Source organism: Centroberyx affinis, unplaced genomic scaffold (genome assembly GCF_046629955.1).
Source record: "Centroberyx affinis isolate AG114_WGS23_722 - 3 ecotype Tasmania unplaced genomic scaffold, CSIRO-AGI_Caff_v1 ptg000459l_1, whole genome shotgun sequence".
Classification (NCBI taxonomy): Eukaryota; Metazoa; Chordata; class Actinopteri; order Beryciformes; family Berycidae; genus Centroberyx; species Centroberyx affinis.
The window spans coordinates 106,282-126,151 of NW_027279119.1; the positions used below are offsets into that span (position 1 = coordinate 106,282).

General features: G+C 45.2%; 1 protein-coding gene across 2 annotated transcripts; it reads right to left on the reverse strand.

Annotated features, from left to right (window-relative positions):
• Positions 1 to 525: 525 nt before the first annotated feature.
• Positions 526 to 19,520, reverse strand: ccdc85al (coiled-coil domain containing 85A, like). 2 transcript variants are annotated; one of them, XM_071517107.1, is made up of 4 exons: positions 18,960 to 19,520; positions 16,685 to 17,786; positions 2,860 to 2,917; positions 526 to 893 (listed from the first exon to the last, which is right to left on the reverse strand). In XM_071517107.1, the coding sequence occupies exons 1-4, from the start codon at positions 19,242 to 19,244 to the stop codon at positions 875 to 877; spliced, it is 1,464 nt and encodes a 487-aa protein (XP_071373208.1). In that variant the 5' UTR covers positions 19,245 to 19,520; the 3' UTR covers positions 526 to 874. The 2 variants fall into 2 exon arrangements, with proteins under 2 accessions (XP_071373208.1, XP_071373207.1); XM_071517106.1 differs by lacking the exon at positions 2,860 to 2,917 and having other exon boundaries at positions 16,676 to 17,786.
• Between the last annotated feature and the right edge of the window lie 350 nt (positions 19,521 to 19,870).

A 19,870-nucleotide genomic window follows, 5' to 3' on the forward strand; every position in this document is an offset into this window, starting at 1 on the left:
CATCTTTGACAAACAAAAATTTTTTTTTTTGTCGTTTTGTTTTGTTTTCTGTTTTTAAGCTCTGTTGAGATGTCGGACGCATATCTGAATCACAAGGGAGAAAGAGGAGATGATGGCGATAATGTGATCAGCTGGATTTGTGTTTGGAGACCGAGAGACCGAACATTAGATTACACCAGTCTCATTACACACTTTGAAAATGATGAATATCTGAAGAAGAAGAAGAGGGGAAGGAGGGGGAGAGGAAGAGAGGGTGAGAAAGACAGAGAGAGATAGAGACAGAGGGGACCTCAGAGGAAGGAGGGAGGGTGAGGGGGAAAAGGAAAGTGAGAGAGAGAGAGAGAGCGAGGAAAGGGTGTGGGAAAATAATTAATGGTGAGAACAGCAGGGTCTAGAAAATCTGAGAAATGTGCTTCTCCACCAATGAACTACATTTGTAAACAGAGGGTAGCGGCACAAACAGTGTAGAGTCCTCTTCATCTCCCCCCCCCCCCAGCTTCCCTCCCCCTCCCCGCTTCGCTCTCCAGGAGGTAGGCCATGTCACAGTTGGCAGGGAGAGATACCCACTCTCATCCGTTTAGCTGTGGCAGTCTTCCGGAGTTTTACCAACCGTACTAATAGCATCCCCCCAAAAAACTCTTGATATGTAGAAATGAAAACATGGAGGCAGGCTGTTTCAGGGCTGTGGAGATGGATGAGGACATGGACGGACCATCCGGAGCCGTGGAGGTGGAGGTGGAGGTGGTGGTGGGGGGCGGGGGCAGGGGTGCCCGGGGGCCCTCGTGTCTATCAGGGCCAGAGACGCAGGAGGGCCGTGCCTTTATATCCCCCCCTCCTCCCCTCCCGTCGAGGAGCCTGGCCGGCCAAGTTGGGGTCAAGAAGAGGCATCAAAGCTGTACAGAAAGAAGAAGAATAAGGAGAATAAATGTTATGATACTGATGATACTCTACTCTCTTGTATTTGTGTTTATTTTATTTATTTTAATGTAAACTTGTTTTATCTGACATTTTATGGTGTGACTATGGTTTTGTGTTTTATCCTCACATTGCTTTTATCACCTTTTGTTTTGAGTCGTTTGTGTGAAGCACTTTGTAGCATTTGTTTCGAAAAGTGCTATATCAAGTATTACTGTATTATTATTATATATATAATTTTTGGGCATTTTTGCCTCTACTGACAGTAGAGACAGACAGGAATGTCGCAGGGGGGGGGAAATACAACAAAAGTCCCAACTATTCCCCAATACATATGATTTTAATATTCTGGCTAGGAATAAATGAGAGATGCAATAGATAGATAGATAGATAGATAGATAGATAGATAGATAGACAGACAGACAGACAGATAGATAGATAGATAGATAGAGAAAGAGATGCAATAAATAGACCAACAGGCCGACAGACAGATAGACAGATAGATAGATAGATAGGTAGGTAGGTAGGTAGGTAGGTAGGTGGATGGATGGATGGATGGATGGATGGATGGATGGATGGATGGATGGATAGATAGATAGATAGATAGATAGATAGATAGATAGATAGATTAAAAAGAAAAGCAGCTATAGCTAGTCAAGATAAATCAATACATACAAAAACAAAGTGCGACAGCTAGCTGCACAGATCTGGAGAGAGAAGCAAACGAAAGCAACAGAGAGCTTCGGGGAGTAAGATGTTCATCACTGCAGGCTATTGTGTTGCTTATCAGTGACAGATCCTCTTGTTCCAGCCTGCGTCTGTCTGCAGCGCAGGGGAGAGCCCAGGGACGGCCACCGGGCCGCGCTTCACTCTGCATTGTTAGCAGATCTGTGTTGCTTTTTTGGAGCTCACAAATCATCTACTGACATAAAAGTACATCTTTCTTTTTTTCTGTACCTGAGTCATTGATATTTTTGTATGAGATAATGGGCGTGAGGGAAAAAATAGCACATGCAGACATGGAGAGATGGGGTGAAAACAATAATGGGGAGGGAAGAAGATGGAAAACGCTTTCATCCACAGGTAGGAAAAGTCACGATATCTGTATGTGAGAACAACCATGAGAACATGTGTGAATCCAGTATTCACGCCTGTGTGTTTATGTGTGTGTGCCCTCTCAGTGAGAGGAGCGGCTGGGGGGGGGGGACTCGACTATCCTCTAGGGGAAGGTAGGTCTTGTCTTGCAGTCATTAAATATTAACAGAGCCATCTCCCCCTCCCACTGGGGCCTGATTGAAGATGGAGGATTGCAGACGGGGACAGGATAGGGTCACCTCTAACTCTGTAGTCCTCCTGTAAACCCACTGTGATTACACCTGGGCCAGACCAAGCATGCAAACACATTTCTCATCTGGAGACAATGCACTGCACTGACTCATATAGACTGACCCTCCAATGACACCGGATTGAACTGGGGAAAACTTGCAAATGTACATTATAAAGTCACTGGAGTTCATCTGTGATGCCTTCACCCTTTCAGGCTTCAGGAGCTTCTGTTGATCACCTAATGATCAACTAGAGAACCCAGTGAAAATGTAATAGGCTTTATACATCAGTTAGTACTGACTGAGTAATTATTCAATATAAACCATGGATGCCCTATAACTGCACCATTTACACTGTGCAATGCATGACATTTCCGTCAGTGGAATTCGGTTGGTCAGCAGTCAGCAAATGTAAAAAGTTTTTGTGACTAGGTGTGGCCCCAGCTAAAAGTAGCAGACAGTATGGTAAGATAGAATAATAGGATCTAATTAGAGGATTAGGAGCCATTGTTGAAAGAACAGATAATGACCTTCCATAGGCTATTCTTATTCTTTCAAAGAGTATAATTAGCACAGAAGAGGCTTATGAAAAGGAAAGAAGGTGGAGAGGTATTCTTACCTGTCCCATAGCTTGACATTTCTACAGTTGTTGGTGCAGCAGCCAGCAGATATCAAAGCTGAGACACAGGAGAGGGAAAGAGAGGAAGAGGAAGAGATGAGTTTCAAAGTTTTTGTTTTGAAGGGTGAAGAGTGCCTCATTAATTTAATGGTTCAGAGCTGAAGTTTGTCTGTTTAGACTGCCAAAACAAATAAAAAATGACTCATAAATAAAACATAGCGTTGGATAGTACTACTTGTTTTTGTGATACTGAGAAACTTTGTCTGTCATATAGAGGAAACAGCTATAAGGCAGAGGAAGGGAGACCATCTACCAGTTATCTACTGAAAGATGGACAGACTGACCAAAATTAAAATGTAAATGTAACATTTCTCATCATATAGTCCTGGCTACAGCATCTGAGCAAGCATGATTCGGGGTGGCATTATAATCCAGGGGCAGTTAGATGGGTATTTCCAGAATACTTTGAAAGACAGATGGAGCATTAAGTAGCAGCATCAGGTCCATGGCGACCGATTAGGGTTGTGTTGTGTCACATAGAGCAGCATTTTGCAATTGTCCCACATTTCCCTCTCATTTGTTTCAATCTCTGCTGCAATGGTGCAAGTGACAGCTAGCAGAGCTGCAGCAACCTTCACAGTCTAGCTAAATGTGAATCTGCTAAGGTGCGGGCTCACACACACACACACACACACACACACACACACACACACACACACACACACACAAACACAGACTGATTTATCTAGACCTCAAATCTAGAGTGTATCAAAACTGAGACATAAAGAAGGGGAACAAAGGCAGGAGAGAGAGAAACAGACAGACGGGGATAAAAGGAAAGACAGTGAAACAAAGAAACGAGGGGTTATTTTGCTTAAGGAGTGACAGACTGAACAGTGCAGTGCATTGTGGGAGCTCAGTCATGTTCTCTCACACTCATCCTGACAAGTGTAAGACATCACACTATAGCACTCAACATTAAAAACAAGGCAGGTTCTTCAGTCTGAGTCTATCTTTTCACCTTTGTTGAGAGAGACCCCATCACTACTTTTAGAATTGCATTTCTTAATTTCATGGTATAACAAATGACTTGTTTATGTAAAGTTACCCAAATTATTAATTGTGAGCATTGTGGAAATTTGACTAACACCTTTTGAAAAACTCTCCCTCTGGTTGTCAAATCCAATCTGCTTCCTGATGTAAATCATGTCACCTATGCCCAGGTTTTAATGAATGCTCTGATTGGTCGACAGTATGCATAGTTAATCAGGTGTCCCATAGTCTTCCAGACTATAGCCAGCCGGCTACTTGCCATACTAGCCAAAATTCCTCTGTTGTTGCTGGGTGCTGAAGCTCCAACGCTGTGTTCGGCTCTCACTCAGTCCTACAAGCTTTGTACCATCTAAAACTGAAAAAAAAGATGCTCACTATGTCAGAAATCAGCATCAACTAAGGCTGTTTTTACATTCTGGGACTGATTTGCTCCCATACTGTGCTGGCCCTGTGCTTTGCTACTGAATACAGTGACTCTGGTTCATGTTGCGTCGTTCCATAGTGAATGGCTGAGCAGGCCCGCACAGTGCAGTTGTGATCACTTGGTTTGGGAAAATGCCTTTGCCTTGAGAGACCCAATGTAAAAAAAAAAAATGTTATCCCTCTTTACCTCCTTTGCCCTTCAAAACAATTATTTTATCCTCCCCTTGGCTCCTCGCTTGATATCTCTGTCTCTCTCCCCTCCAACTGTTTCCTCCCCATGAGTCCATAATCACGTTTTCAGCACATTTCCTCTCCTTGGCGCGCTAACATCTCACATTAAAGATTCATAACGCTCTTGTGACCGCCGAGTTCTGCAAAAGATTCCAGTAGCCACCTTCGCTACACCTCCCCCCCACCCACCCACCCCCTTCCTTCACTGTTTATCTTAGTGGGGGGAGGGGAAGGAAGGAAGATATATGAAAACTCCTTTAAAGTGTGTGTATGTGTGTGTGTGTGTGTGTGTGTGTGTGGGCGGGGGGGGGTATTTTCATGTAGAGGTCAGGGTGTGTGGAATGAAATTGATTACACGGTCAAGGGAGGGCTCATACACGGGTGAGGAGAGTGGGGTAAACACATGACCATATACACCTCCTGAGCTCCATAACACACACACACACAGACACACACACACATCACACACACCGGGAGACTATTGTTAAGTGCAGCTGATAGCCGTCTCGATGGGAATAATGACATTTGAAAGGAGACCACTGTGTAAACATGCTCCGATGGCCTGATACCACCGTAGATGACTCTCATGCGCAGGAGAGTGGGGACAATTAGCTTAAATGGATTTGCTGTCTCAAGGTCGGCAATCACGAACACACGGGTCACAGGATTGCTTGTGATCTGTCTGGTTAACACACACCAGCCGCGGCGCCAACATCCAGAGAATCCCTTTAAACTGAACTTGATTAATGACTAATGAAACCTGCTCTTTCGGCCTCCGCGACCTCTTCAAGGAGAGTTGTGGAGTGAGAGAACACACAGTACACTTGGAGGATGTTTGGTGATTTAGTTATGGGCTGGGTGTTGAAACCAAAATTGGATTTAACGGGATGTGAGAGATGTGGTGAGGGAAGGAGCTGGGTGGGGGTCAGAGAAAGAGTATATAGATAATGTGATTACTGAAGAATAATGTGGGGCTTAACTTCCCTAAAATTCCACCTCTGCACACCAGAGCTGGAGAGAAAGGCTCTTAATTTCCCCACAAAGAGATCTCCGAGATTGGCTTGGGAGAAAAGCTGCTCCCACACTAAATAAATCACAGTTCCGGATCGGGAACCCTTTTCCCTCTGCAGCCCGAGACCAATTACTAACTTTATATAACTCATAATCTTAAAGCCCATGAAAGAGCACTGTAACCTTATTAAGCAAACGGTAATAATGAAATCAAAGAAAATCTGATCTCTTTTGTGAGATGAAAATTGTTGAAATAAGCTCGAAAAATGATTCAAGGGGGCTGGATCCAGGCAATGAAAGCGCCTCTCCTAGTCAACAAAAGCTCTGAAAAGTTTCTGAATGATTGTTGTAGCTATATAGTTTGTCAAAATGAGTAATCAAGTTGTTATTGATGCCTGAATCAAGCCAGTAAACACATCAACCTGCTCTCCTCTGGGCTCCTCATCTCTTCTCGATCCTCTTTGATCTATCAATTCTCCCCCCCCCCCCCCCCCCCTTTCTCTCTCTCTCCCTCTCACACACACACACACACACACACACACACGCACACACACCCTCTGTCTTTCTTTATCTCTCTTTCTCTCTCTCTCTCTCTCTACCCCTCTCTCAGCTTACAGGATCAATGCAAGGTAATTTCACATGGCCAGTCCCTCAGATCTCCTAAAAATCTGCCACATAAATTATTCAGGCTGGCTGGGCAGGAAAGCCTGTGGAGATGCATGGTAGATCAGTGACCTTCCGTTTAGCCAGCGGTCAGTCAGTCAGTCCGTCAGTCAGTCAGTCAGTCCATCAGTCAGTCTGTCAGTCAGTCAGTGAGGCTGACTAGCAGGCTGTAGCTGCTTGGTTGAATGTCCCTCAGGCAGCTACTGTACAGTCCATGCTGCGACATTGTGAGCATGGGAGCATGTTCAGAATATATAACACTGAGATCATGTGAGGCTACTGTATAATACACAGTGGAAATAATAAAGAGGCCAATATAGGGAGGTAAAGTCAACGTCACATCCGGTATAACTTTCCTTCTCTATAGAGCACAAGTTACACAATAAAAGCAAACTATGCAATGTACCGTTCTGACTTCCCAGTATGTCACAGGATATCGGGATTATGTTCCCACTTACAGAATTTGAGGTCAATTCAGCCACAAATAACACGAGTTCTGATGTCTTGAACATCGCAGAGATCGAGTGGCACTTAATTTCCCATTATACACTTGACGCACTTGAGGAATCCATCTCTTCCTCTCCTTGATGTCCGGTGTAAATCTATAAAATGAGCAATCGTTTCTCGCATTGCTCATAGCGGGTCTATACCGGATGTGGACTTAAGCAAGACTTCTGCGTTACCTCCCTGCGATAGCGGGCCAGTGTTGCTTTTGGATGAACGATATTGGGATTTTCCCTCCCTGCCTGTGGTCTAAGGTGGCAGGGTGGTTCAGTTTCCTCACAGCAAGAAAGACCCGGGTTTGGCTTTCTGTGTGGACTGTGGATTTCTCCCCGCGTTCATGTGTTTTTCCTCCCCGCGTTCATGTGTTTTTCCTCCCACATTCCAACAACATGCAAGTCAGGTGGATTGATGGATCTCAATTGTGTATCTGTATTTATGGATTACTTACTTTTTACTTACTGTGTCCATATACTCACCATTCTGAGAGATGTGATGTGAGATGTCAGACTCATCTATTTATAGTTCTCTCTCTCTCTCTCTCTCTCTCACTCTCCCTCTCTTCAACTGCAGCAGCGCTATGCATCGTTTCAAGTTATCAAGTACTGTGCTTGAAAATTCTAGAGGGCTAAACGGCCAACAAAGTTTTGTCGCAACACTCATGTGCACCACAAAGCAGGCCATGATAAAAGTATGACATCATGGTCAAAGTCATATTACACTATTGGGGATTGGGCCGGTCAGTCTGTCGCCATAGTTACAGCTACAGTGAGCAACTTTGCACAGTGGCGGCTCCAAACGGCAGTGAGAGGCAACCATTTGGAAACTCGAACTTCAATACCCAGAAATCATGTAAGATAATATTAAAGGAAACCAAAGAGGCAAAAGATCTAACGCTGGTGAGGCCAGCTGTCTCTGAGCAGAGTGCTCGCTCACTGCTGTTTAGGAGACACTTTTGTATTTCACACTTAATTTTCCATTTGTCACGTCCCATGTCCACCCTCAGGAAGTGACAAATTAGTAGTTTTCCCACTAGCAACCACACCCAACACCACAAATTAATTTGGGCAAATATAGTGAATGTACAGTGTCTCAATTAGAGAGGATGGGATGATTTAGGCTGATAGGTTTAGGTGTATTTTTACAAAATAATCCTGCCTAGAGCAGCTTTATTTCTTCTGACTGACAGTTTATTGAAGTCCTCATTTGTTTGTCACATTAGACTGCGGGGAGCGTCGTGAAAATAAAGGAAAGAGAGACAGGAAACTCCTTCATGCTGCCGTATCTATGCCTACAGACTATTGTGTAAGCATTGTAATGAAGTGCTTGATGGAGGCAGGTAAGAACAGCAAATAACTTGAAGCCCTGGTGTCTGCGGCTCGGCCGACTGTGAGGGTTACAGCAGACTGTGGGGAGAGGAGAGCGGGGAACTCACTGGAGTAGAGCTGGCTAATTGGTGCCCTGTAGGCTGATCATGCCTTAGGGGCTGTGTGTGTGTGTAAGTGTGTGTGTGTATGTGTGTGTGTGTGTCTGGGTTTGTGCAAGTGTGTGTGTGGGGGGCCTTTAAGTCCCTCCTTCTCTGCAGTTGTTTTGGCCTTGTGATCTCAGTTCTACTTTATCACTGCCCCCAATCGAGGGACACAGACAGACACACATGGACATCAAAAGGCAAGTACACACACACAACACAACACACACACGGTGTAGACATCACATTTTGTGTAAAGACATGTTCAAAGCTTCTGCCTGCTGGATCAGCATTGAAATCCTGAAATCCTTGTTCCTTAATGTATGATTCAGAGATCGACTGGTTCTGTGGGGAAAATCAAATTTACACAAAAGAGATAAACTCAGTAGGAAAAAACAGAATAGTGTCAGATGGAATTCAAGAGAAGCCAGTGCTGTCACAACATCAGCAACTCTTCTTTTTTACGTTGCCTTTGTCTCCTGTTTTCAAGGCCTACATCGCCCCCCTCATTCTACAAGGGCCCGTTCCCTCTCAATTGTTCTGGGGCGGCATGCATCCTGCTACGACTCTCAACGGTAAATTAAATATTTAAGCACACATTTGCAAGATAAACTGCTGTTGTCCTATTTCAGAAGCAAACATGTCACCACCCATCACTCCTCATTGCTAATTAATAATATAAAAGGTAGGACATGGCATGTGGAAGATGGTGGGGTGGGGTGTGTGTGTGTGTGTGTGTGTGTGTGTGTGTGTGTGTGGTTGAGAGGGGGGTGAGAGTATATATTGGTAACCTCACCAATTGTGAATGATGGTACCTTCGTTCCAAGCATCCCAGAATCCTTTGCCGCCTTGCCTAGCACCAAGGGTCCGTATTTAATGAGTTCTGTCTCCACAAGTCCCACAAGCCTTTGGACTTATTGACCCACGTCCTCGGGCTGCAAATTGTTTACACTTTCTTACAGTATTTCGTCTCGCCCCTCCCTCAGGAAAACGAGTGCGATCCTTTGGTAGTTGTATCACGTTAAAAATTCTCTTGTCTTTAGATAGAAGCAATAGAGGATGTGAAAGAGCAGAGAACAATGTCTTGCATCAGATATGAAAAACAGTTGAGGCAATTTGCTTCAGCACAGTGCAATGAAATACTGAATTCAGGGATCAGTTCTTCAAATTAAGCCTGACATATGTGTTGATATCACAGCATTAACACTGGCATACTGTATGGACTAGAATTAACAGTATATTGCTCTGTTCTTAAAATACATGTCTCACATACTGTATGTTGTTCATCAAAGACAGCTCTTCTCACACCAAGCAGTGAAATTGAGATTTTAACATGCCTACTGCAGCATGAGAGACAAGAAGAGAACACCACATAAATTAAAGTAATTATGGGCAAAATCCTATAAAATGGCAGTATAGAGCTATAGTCCTTTTTAGTAGTCCTTTTTAAAAAAAAAACATAAATTCACCAGCCTACATTTTGAGAAACTATTAACAAAGTAACCTACCAGAACAGAAAATTACAACCGTTGATTTTAGCTCAAAGTAACCCAAGAATTCTCTCAATTACATGTTTCACCTGCAGCTAAAACTTTCACAAAGCGGCACGAAAAAGGTAATTAAATGTTCCTTTTGCTGTAACAGTAAAAGAAATGAGCAACTCAGTCTCAAGCAACGGGGGGTAATGAGATTGGTTTCAATATCTCCGAGCTGCTCTATGATGATGGTGTTTTTCATCAAGGGGAAAGAAAATCTCACAGCCCAGAAGACATCACTGAAAGAGAACTAGACATTGATATCAATATAATGACATTGGTGCCAATCATTTCATGTAGGTAAGGTCAGTCAATCCCTGGTAATGGGAGCTGCACACATGCCTTGCTGTCATTTTCATCGAGAGAAAGCATTACATCAGAACAGCATAATGCATATGTGCAGTGTAGGCAGGAGGTAAATGTGTGCAGGAAATGGATAACTACATTCTCATGGGCGTTTTGAAGGGGAGGGGTAATAATGCTGTCGGCGAGCTGTCAGGAAGCTCATGCAGGATACATTTCATTTAATGACAACAATTGATCTGTATGACTGAGAAAACAAAATCAATTCCTATTAGTCACAAAGTAAGGTAGCCCAAAGGTGCCAAACATCCAGCTGAATACCTATCCAGGCCTGCATATGTGCACACAGCTTGTTCAGCTTCACTCTTCTGCTGTCGTCCCTATCACCTGACAGCAGCAGCCTCACATTGCTACCCCTCAAAAGCCTGGCCGACAGCTACAGCCGAAGCAAATGTAACATGGCTAAATGTGGTTACTGGTGGTGACTTTGGGACTGACAGAGCTCCCCTCAGGCCCAGTCCTGCCCTCTTACATGGCAGCCACTCAACTTCCAGTTAATTACCTGGCCTAGCAAGCTAATTTCCTCTCAGCTCACTGGGCCACTCCCCATTGGCACACCGTAAGAGGACAAAGACCGTTCTCCGTTCCACTGGGTTTGCGTGTCTACCGGATGACTGGGGCTACTCCGGAACATTTGTCACATTCCTCTGGGCTTTGGGCTGCAGCTACGCTAGTACGAGCCAAGCAGTCTCCTTCATAACTCACTCAGCTACTTAGGAGCCGCTGGTGGAGGAAACTGTTTGGGAGCCAGGATAGCATCCTACAATGATGGTGAGTTTTTACTTGGTCAGGATCAAGTAACGTTAATAAATTCTGACTGAATCATCTGACTGAAACTGTTGTTGCCTTTTTACACTTGAAGACACATCATGACATTTACATATCAGAGTGCCAACATGCTACACTCATACAGCCTCAGAATTATTGGAATTGTTCATCTTGGCTATACCTGTAGTAGGTAATCATTCTCCCTGCCTCTTCCTGATTTATAATTTAGCTTGCCAAAAAAACAATGTTGTTCTCTTGTTAGAGACATTTCACACTCCATTTCCCATTGTCATGAGTGTACTTAACTGATGCAATTACCAGTGTAAGACCAAAAAATAGTTAGCATTTTTTCAGTATTACCCGGCAAGGATGCAATATATGGCTGTTTGCAATCATGAGGAGCAAGCATTAAAGAGATGAAGCTGACAGCACCTTGATTAAAAATGACAATGATATGCACCAGAGGCAGATAAACAAAATACCTAATCATGCACTCCCTGCTTAATGGCTGCTCTGATGGCCTATAGGCAGGGGTGTTTGGGATGCTTAATTGGTCTCAGGTGTGATAATATCACATCTTCCCGGAGACGGGGTCGTGATAGAGACTTCCACCTCATGTCCCTGCTGGCCTTGTATCAATCTGACTTTCTCTTGAGTGTTTCATCTGCTTTATGTCTCTTATTCCTCTACTGTTTCAGATTTAAAAAAAAACGTTTGAGCAGGGAACGACTACGAGCTGTCATAAAAAATTAACAGGTTGAACCTTCAACATGCTTGATATACCACGCTTACTTGCAGCAAGCTGTGTTGTCAGTTAACTTTTTAAAAACAGACTTAGATGACAGCGGCACAGGATTATGGACATGAACAAGTCAATCTGCCCCAATCTATCAACTAAACAAAATTACACAACATTATGCAACTTTAACAAGTTGATGAAGTAATGAAAGGTAAAGCGAGGATACGAGCAGCACAGCTGATGCTGTCTGGTAATAATACTAATCCACTGGAGTAACAGCAGCCTAATGCTCCCCCAAATCCTTTCATGCCAAGCAGCTGCAACAAACATTTGAGTTTCTTCATGCAGCTTAGTCTGTAAGACTTGACATTTCGTCTGGAGCTGGGGAGGCTTGCCATCCATCGCCTTGGCAGATGAGTGAGGAAGAAGAGGATAGAGTGAAGAGAGAGGAAGAGTGTGTGAGACAGAGAGGAAGAGAGAGAGAGAGAGAGAGAGAGAGAGAGAGAGAGAGAGAGAGAGAGAGAGGGGAAAAAACACCCAGTAATCCACTCAAAGACTTCCTCACCCTGCTTTCCTCAGCTCAGCCTGGCAAACAGTACATCCCGTCTCCTCCAGAAACAAGGCCTTGTAATCAGAGTTTTCTCTCTGTCCGACAGCTGGTTGTTCACACCGGCAGCCAATTAGGAGAAAGAGAGACAGAGACAGAGACAGAGAGAGAGAGAGACAGAGAGAGAGAGAGAGAGAGAGACAGCCTGGCATTTCTCACTGGCAGTGGAGAGGGAGAGCATTATATGAGGCCAAAGCTACAGTGATCATTTCCTGTTTCACTGTCACTGCAGCAGCACTTCTAAACAACAGCCAGAGGAGCTGAATAGTCCGCATTGATGCTACAATTATAAAGACCAATAGAATCAATGAGAGGTAGCAGAATGATCTATGCTAACTCCATCTGGTATGATATGCACAAGAATGGACAACGCTTCCAGGTTCAATCATGCTGTGAGTGTTTGTCAGTCGTCATTGAATATGAAGAAATCAAATCAAAGCAAATGGAAATAGACATGAATAAATTTCATCGCAGGGCAAAAGTGGTACAAAGCTACAGCACCCAATCCATTACAGTTGAGGGAGATTCAGTTTCTCTTAAAGAAACAACATATCATGTTTCTTTGACTGACAAGTGATGGTTTTAGACTGTGTGTGTGTGTGTGTGTGTGTGTGTGTGTGTGTGTTGCTACTATAGGTATCATGGGGTAAACCCGAGAGAGGCTACTGGTTTGTTGCTAAATTTAGAAACAAAGGGAGTCAAAGGGGAGTATTTCCCAAGGTCACTCACACCCACACACTCACATTCACACTCACCCACACAATCACACACACCCACACACACAATAGTGGTTATGAAAGGATGGATAATGGCAGAGGGAGTGAAGCAGATAGGATAATCAGAGAAGACTGAGTAGTAAACAAGAAATGGATGGAGGGAGAGGGGAAGGATGAGAGAAGAGAAGAAAGAAGAAGGATGAGAGAGAAGTTTCTCGCAGAATGACATGGAGAAAGCGAGAGGAGAAAGTGAGAGGGTCAGAAATGCAAAACATGCACACTTTGATTTCCTGAGTATTCTCGGGACTCTTAAATCCCCACTTCGAGAACTATGTGAGTTTAGGAACTGCTAGACAGCGTGTGTGTATGTGCATGTGTTGAGGCGTGTGTTTCTAGGTTTCTGTGTGTGTCTGGGTGTGTGTGTGTGCGTGTTCACATGTGTGTCTTGTGTGTGTGTGTATGTGTGCGCATGTGTGGCATTCACTGGCATTACAAGGGCAGAGGCTCTCACATACTGTTGTGTCTTTTCTCCCCTATGGCTTTTTTTCTTTTTTTTCTCCCGATCATCTGAGCAGCTTAAGCTAATATGCAGAACATGTGATTGCTAAAGCAGAAAACATGATTAAGGCTCTCCTCTTTCCGAAAAAGACCCTCTGCAGTGCAGCAACCCTATAGGCTTAGTGAACAGTCACCCATCCAGTCTGGGTCAAGAGACTACGGTGTTGCATGGCTGATTATCTGTCACAAATTGGTAATCTATCACATAATCAAGTCAGATGCGCTGGCTCTGGGCTACAACTGAAATGAAGGTGCTGTCATACAACACCTTACAAAATGCCAACAGTGGCAACAGTGTTTTAAGTCCAATTCATGCACTTAGTACTCTCCACAGATTCTCCATATCCCATGCACTTTCCCCATATACTAGTAGTTCTATCTGATTTTCTGATTCTAGTTTTATCTGGATGAGTGGTTATGCAAGAGAAAAAGTTTCATATTACGCTTCTTTGCTTTTGCCCAGGAAACAAAACATCAGTCGCATGTTTCAGAAGCAGAATTGAGAGTGCTTTTGTTTGTCATGAGATACCTTTCTCTCCTGGCTGGTAAAAATAAGAGCAGCTGTGATATATAAGCTTCCTAAAAGAAGCAAACCGATGAACGTATTAAAGGAGCGAAGAGGTCAGCGCCCTGTTTTGTTTTCGTTTTGGATTTTGCCAGGAATTTAAATGGATTGAGCTTCCGTGCTGTTGAGTGGCACGTGTAACCTGAGACTTTCATTTATCTGAATTGTGTTTACGAAAACCAACAGTGCTACAATGACCCAGGACAACACTCATACACACACACACACACGCACACAAGTCTAAAAAAATGAAATAATACTGTGCAAAGGGCTTATAGGATAATCCAACAGACTGGAGTGTACTACATCGTCACAGGAATTAAATTCCCTCCTAGTCCAAAAAGGGACAGGGCTTGTTCCTGTGTTTTTGGTGGCAGCAGGGACGGGTTAGCGGCTGACATACACAGACTCAGCATATTGGAGAGTGGAGACACAAAACTGCTCTCTTTTCTTTTCCTATCTCATACGGGCCTTTCTCTATGCCTATTTTGTGGACCTTTTTTGTATACTTTCCTTCTCCCTTCAACTGCGGGGGGTGTTTTGGTGTACTTTAATCTGTTAGTGTTACCATTATATGACATTTCAAGACTATCAGGAGGGCTTATTGGTATATAAGTGGCTGAATTAAATGTTCACTTGATCCACCCATTACTCCATGCCAAACAAAATTCTGAGACAATTAATTCCCTATCTGCAGTGATTGCAAAAGGAAATCTCATTCCCTCAGCCAAAGTATTATTGCAGGTCTCGGTCCATACTGTACATACAATGTTGTGACACTTGAAGTGAGTGTCCTTGTCAGGTCAGTGGAGACATGGTGGCCCTGTGGGGACTTGTTGTTGATAGTGATAAACGGCCGTTCTGACAGACAACTAGCCATGATGTTCCAATATGAACCAACTGACTCCTCCCTGATCCCTGTGGCAACACACACACTCTCAAACAGTTCTCACACAGATGCTTAATGAAGTCTTTATGGACCTGGTTAAAGGCTACTTGCTGCACAAATTTCGCTGCAAGCTAAGTTCACAGCAGTTATGCCACAGTTGGCAAACCACCAGGCTGAAGGGCCAGTGAGTGCACTGTGCACTCACAACATTTTCCAATTAAGGATTTGTCAAGCATTAATGTGGCATGGCCTTTCACAAACATCATATGGGTTTCAGGTTACTTCAAGATTGAAATCTCTTATATAGCTACAGAGCGCACAAGATAGAGATAAAAACAAAACAAAATGATGATCCAAATCAAAGTTGTGCTTTTACGATAATCCGGTACAATCCATAGAGATTGCAAAATGGCTAGAGAGAGGATGTTTACTACTAGATTGCCCTGTCTGGGGCTACAGTAAGTTAAGGCCACACAATGAGCAATAACAGTACGCTCGCCTATAACCCAGCAATTTAGGTAATTGCTTTGTAATTACATGTTTTCGATGGAATCCCTCAACCCAATTATCAATTAATGACTCATCATTCAATAACACAATAGCGCATATTCTTTGAAATCACAGCTGACATTGCTTAATGATGCATAGGTGAAATCCTTTCTGTAAAGTGTTGAGTCTACCTCATTCTGTGTAGATTGTTTCTGTTTCTCCTGTATTTTCAGCTCCATATTGCAAAGTCAGGCAGATATTTCACCTTGAGGAATATGTCCTTTAGCTTCTGCCAGCTCTGTGCCACTCAGCACTTTTTTTTCCTGGGCTCCAGAAATCATTATCAGCCACTGTGGGGTATTTAAACAGCAGCCAAGTCACTACTTTGATATTCCTCCTCTCTGACACCCTTAACTCCCACTGATCTCACTGAGATGGACATGACCGGAGCAAAGATTTGGGGGTAATTCAGCATCCAGGAAGTGTAAGTGTGTGTGTGTGTGTGTGTGTGTGTGTGCCTGTGTGTGTGTGTGTGTGTGTGTGTGTGTGTGTGTGTGTGTAAGCATGCTAGTATAGGCGTGGGTGCTGACAGTTTCAACATTACACCACTAAGTGAAATTTTAAGCTTTTTATGTTTGATTTGAGCTGGAACTATTTGACTTAGACAGCATGTAAAATTAATCTTTTTGAACCTCCTCTTTTCTCCCTCATCCACCAAACCCCCCACATCTCTCTTGAGACAGTGTTATAAAAAAATCAATAATGCTGTGCAACTTTCGTATCAGTCAGTATGTGGCTAAGAGTTTTTTCTCTCTATTTTCTCAATAAAATAAGTGGACTCTCGTATACCAACAAGCAATACTCCTCTTTAAATCTTTAGTTTTCCCATATTGCTCTCTCCATCTCATCATCTTTTACTTTTACAGGGAGAGAAAAAACAACAAATGAGAGAAAAATTGGAGAGGGTTTTGTGTTAACTTGTAGTGTTCCAGTGCATGCGTGTGTGAGTGTGTGTGTGTGTCTGTGTGAATCTGTGTGTGTGTGTGCAAAAGGTGCTTCATAGGGTCATCCACTGTGTATGAGTATGTGTATGAGAGGTTAGGTGCATGGGTGAGAAGTTAGATGATCTCATTATCTGTGTTGGGATTCTCTGAGGTTAATTGGAAGGTCAAGACAGGGGGTGGTCACAAGGCACGCACACACACACACACACACACACACACACACACAAACCTACCATTCATGCCGTTGTAGATGCTTCGATGATGCGGTGATAGCTCGTCTCCAGCCGGCCTCCTCTGCCCGTCTCTCACTGGACTGCCGAACTTCATGTGGTCGGGGCTCATACTGTACTGGTGCCTGTGAGTTTCGGGGCTGCCCCCCTGGACCACGCAGCCCTTCTCGTGGTGCTCGCCGGTCCCTAAATGTGCCTGTCGGGGCTCAGGGCTGCCGCAGCCGATGCTGCCGATGCTGCCGATGCTGCCCCTGTGGTGCCTCTGGTAGAGCTCCCCGCTGCCTCCCTGACCGAGGAAGTGCTGCTTCTGCCCCAGCAGCAGATCAGAGCTGTGGTGCTTGGGGTGCTGCTCCGGACTCCGCCGGCCCACGTTCCTCCCGTACTTTTCCGGGCTCAGGCCCCGCATGACGCGACTGTGGTCGGGCACGGAGATGGAGCCGCAGCGGGGCCGGCAGGGCTGGGGCAGGGCGTATGGGTACTCCAGGCTGGTGCTCCGGTGACGCCCGGCCGGGTGTTCGGGGCTGGACACCTCCCGGTCCCCTCCGCCTCCTCCTCCTATTCCACTGATGCTGCTACATCTAGGTTTATGGAGTAGCTCAGGGCTCCTTTTTTCCCCACCACCACCACTAACAACCCCACCCACTCCCCCAGCCAGGTGAGGCTGTTTATGGTGAGGGTGATCGGAGCTGTCGGCGCTCCCCGCGCTGGAGGTGCTGCTCCCATCCCCCACGTCCCTCATCAGGAGCCCCGGCCCGGGCACCAGCAGCAAACTATTCTGGCTGTCTATGGAGTTGCGGCACCCTCCCACCCCTACGACCCCTACGCCTCCACCTCCTCCCCCGCCACCTCCTCCTACACCCCCCTTCTCCTCATCCAGGAGCAGGCAGAGCTCCTTCAGCTCCAGGTTCTCCCGGACTACCTCCTCCTGCCGCACCTCCAGCTCCTTGAGTTTCTGGAGGTAGAGGGTCACCTCTTTGCGCATGATGCTGGCACTGTAGCGGCCCAGGCGCTGCCACTCCCTGGACACACGCTTGCCTTTCTGACGGTCGTCATCCAGGAAGCAGCACAGGTCCCGCAGCTCACGGTTGTCCTCCTGCAGCTTCTGGTTAATGTCCTGAGGGTGAGGAAGAGGGAGTGAGAAGGCGAGAGAGAGGGATAAAGAGATAGAGAGAAAGGGAAAGGAAGAGGAGATAGACTAATGAGCATTAGACCAATGCATTAGGAAGAGTAATAAATAAACACTATACTGATCAGTGCAGGGAGAAGGCAAATGGGCTTTTGATTTCATACAAAACAACACACTGAATATTTCTTCTTCTATTCATTTTACTACCAGGTAATTTGTTGCCACTGCTGTCCAATTTCAATCCATGTCCCTGCTCTTTTAGTTATCAAATGCTGTATGCAGTCATAATGAAATGAAATCCTAATCCTCGGTTTTCCATAAAAGCATTGACTCATATTGAACCATTCAATGTGCAGTACATAATGTAGATTAGAAAGCTCTGTAGGAGATGGAGAGGCCACACACAGAAAAAAACAGTGGGTTAGGTTGAAAGTAAGAGCAGCAAAATCACATGCCCCGAACATGGCTCCCATTTGCTACCTAGCAACTTTACTCTGTGACATCCCTTCTTCACCGCCCAAAGAGCTGCTTCTTTTCTCCTCTATCGCTCTGTAATTATTCAACTCTCTCACCCCCCCTGCCTTTCTCACTCTCTCTCTCTCTGACCCTCTGGCTCTTTCCTGTCTAATTAGGCACTATGGATGGGTGGAGAGGTGGGGAGGTCTCTGAGAATGGCCTGAGAATGGTCTCCATGTGCTTCATCTGAGGCTATACCCCAATCTTGGTCTCAGCTTTAACTGTAAACTGAGCATTTCTGAAGATCATGCCATATTCCTCTTATTAGCAGTGCATGGATCAAGGCTAGTTTGCATATCGTCAAAGCAAATGCCATGTCATTCTAAAGGTAAATTGTTTAGATTTATGTGCAGGACATTTCCAGGAATGCAACGTGTGTGTGTGTGTGTGTGTGTGTGTGTGTGTGTGTGTGTGTGCGTGTGTGCGTGTGTGTACAGCTAGATAGAGATCACACATATAGCCTGTCCATATCCATATAGTACATCCTCATATATAAAATGGTACAATAAACTTCAATAATAAAACATATATTCCCACATCATGTTAACATCATCTCTGAACAGCAGAACATCCCCCCTGCTGTGCGCGCTCTCAGGTGCGCTCAAAACCTATGATCTCATCCTTTACCAATGCGCGCCCCCTCACCTTCAGCCCCCTGATCTCGTTCAAGTGCAGCTGGAGGCTGCGATTGACCTCCCGGATGAGATTCCCGTGGTCCAGAATAACGCTCATCTTGTCGGCCTCGGACCGCCTCAGCCGCCGCACCAGATCTTCCTTGGTCCACTTCAGCAGCTCCTCGTCGGTCAGGCTGGAGATGTCCTCCGCTGGACTTTCAGTCTTTGTTATCGACAACTGGAGCTGGGGCTGGGGCTGGGGCGGTGGAGTCGCTTTCTCCATTGGCACAGCTCCTCCGGTACCGACAACGGGCATAAAACACTCAGAGGCTCGCTGACAACCTCTGCTCGCATCCGCTCCCTACTGTAGTTAGGGTCGAAAATGGTTACCGTTTGAAAATCAGTCGCATAGTTTGGCCTTTTTCTGCTGCTCCCGACACTTCCCTTCTCTCCTAGAGCAACAGCTGACGATGCCGGCTGAGTGCGAGATAGCGCTGGAAAGCCGCTTTATCTCTCACTGCAACATCCTCAACGCGCCGGGTGGACTGTGTGCAACCTAGTTAATGGGAGTTATTGTCTCGCTTTAGCATCCAAATTCAGTCCCAAATGCCGTCAAAGTGGGGAAAGCTCCGGCGGGCAGCGGGCAGTTGGCGCACACTCCTCCCGCCTGTGGGTCCGGCACAGTCCGAGGCAGAGGAGAGGGTCCGCCGGGCGGTCGCATCGCCAGCCAGCAGCAGCAAGCACGGTGGAAAGAGAGAGAGAGAGAGAGAGAGAGAGAGAGAGAGAGAGAGAGAGAGAGAGAGAGCGTGAATTACTGCGGATACTGTAGGCTACTCTCTCTCTCTCTCTCTCTCTCTCTCTTTCGCTCTCTCTCCCCAAGGGTTTTTGCAAAGAATATAGCTTTGTATGCAGCGCCATCTAATGATGACGAGCATTTTAACT